At 66.8% G+C, this 786-nt stretch overlaps 1 protein-coding gene across 1 annotated transcript in view; it reads right to left on the bottom strand.

The window, feature by feature from the left end:
• TMEM145 (transmembrane protein 145) overlaps positions 1–421 on the bottom strand; it is an 81,751-nt gene extending 81,330 nt beyond the window's left edge. The window contains exon 1 of the mRNA XM_069742371.1: positions 124–421. Within this exon, the coding sequence (XP_069598472.1) occupies positions 124–222 (99 nt within the window). The 5' untranslated portion in view covers positions 223–421. The remainder of the gene's footprint in view (positions 1–123) is intronic.
• Between the last annotated feature and the right edge of the window lie 365 nt (positions 422–786).

Here is a 786-nt window from a genome sequence, read left to right as displayed (position 1 = left end):
GACAGATAGATAGATAGATAATAGATAATAGATAGATGATGGACGGACAGGTGCCAGGTCTCCGTGTAGCTCCGCACTCCCCGTTGGCCCCGTACACACACACATTGTGGCCCCGGTTCTTACCTCCTTGGTGGTCAGGTTTCCCCGCACATATTTGGCCGCACAGAACCGCAGGGATCCGAGGAGGAGCAGGAGCAGCCCGGGGCCCGCTGGGGGCCCCATTACCGGCCGGGGGTCGGGGCTGACAGGCTGGGACACCGCGGCTCCGGGCGGTACAAGAACGAGGGCGAGAATCCTCCAGTGCAGACACCGCGGGGAGAAGGCGCCGGATCCGGTCAGTGCTGCTGTGGAGCCGGACTGCAGGAGCCCCCGCCTGTATCACCGGGAAGAGAGGCGGCACCGGGACAACGGAGCAGAGCGCAGGCACAGGACACGGGGGCGAGCACTGCGGAGACACGGGATGGGGGGGCTCCGTGTACAGCGCGGGCCTGTGTGCGGGGAGAGGGCGCGGGGGATCGGGGTGCACAGGAGGATCGGGGTGCAGAGGAGGATCGGGGTGCACAGGAGGATCGGGGTGCACAGGGGATCGGGGTGCACAGGGGATCGGGGTGCACAGGGGATCGGGGTGCACAGGAGGATCGGGGTGCAGAGGAGGATCGGGGTGCACAGGAGGATCGGGGTGCACAGGAGGATCGGGGTGCACAGGAGGATCGGGGTGCACAGGAGGATCGGGGTGCACAGGAGGATCGGGGTGCACAGGGGATCGGGGTGCACAGGGGATCGGGG

This window comes from Ranitomeya imitator, chromosome 10 (assembly GCF_032444005.1).
Source record: "Ranitomeya imitator isolate aRanImi1 chromosome 10, aRanImi1.pri, whole genome shotgun sequence".
NCBI classification, from domain to species: domain Eukaryota; kingdom Metazoa; phylum Chordata; class Amphibia; order Anura; family Dendrobatidae; genus Ranitomeya; species Ranitomeya imitator.
This window is presented reverse-complemented; position numbering and strand designations above follow the sequence as displayed.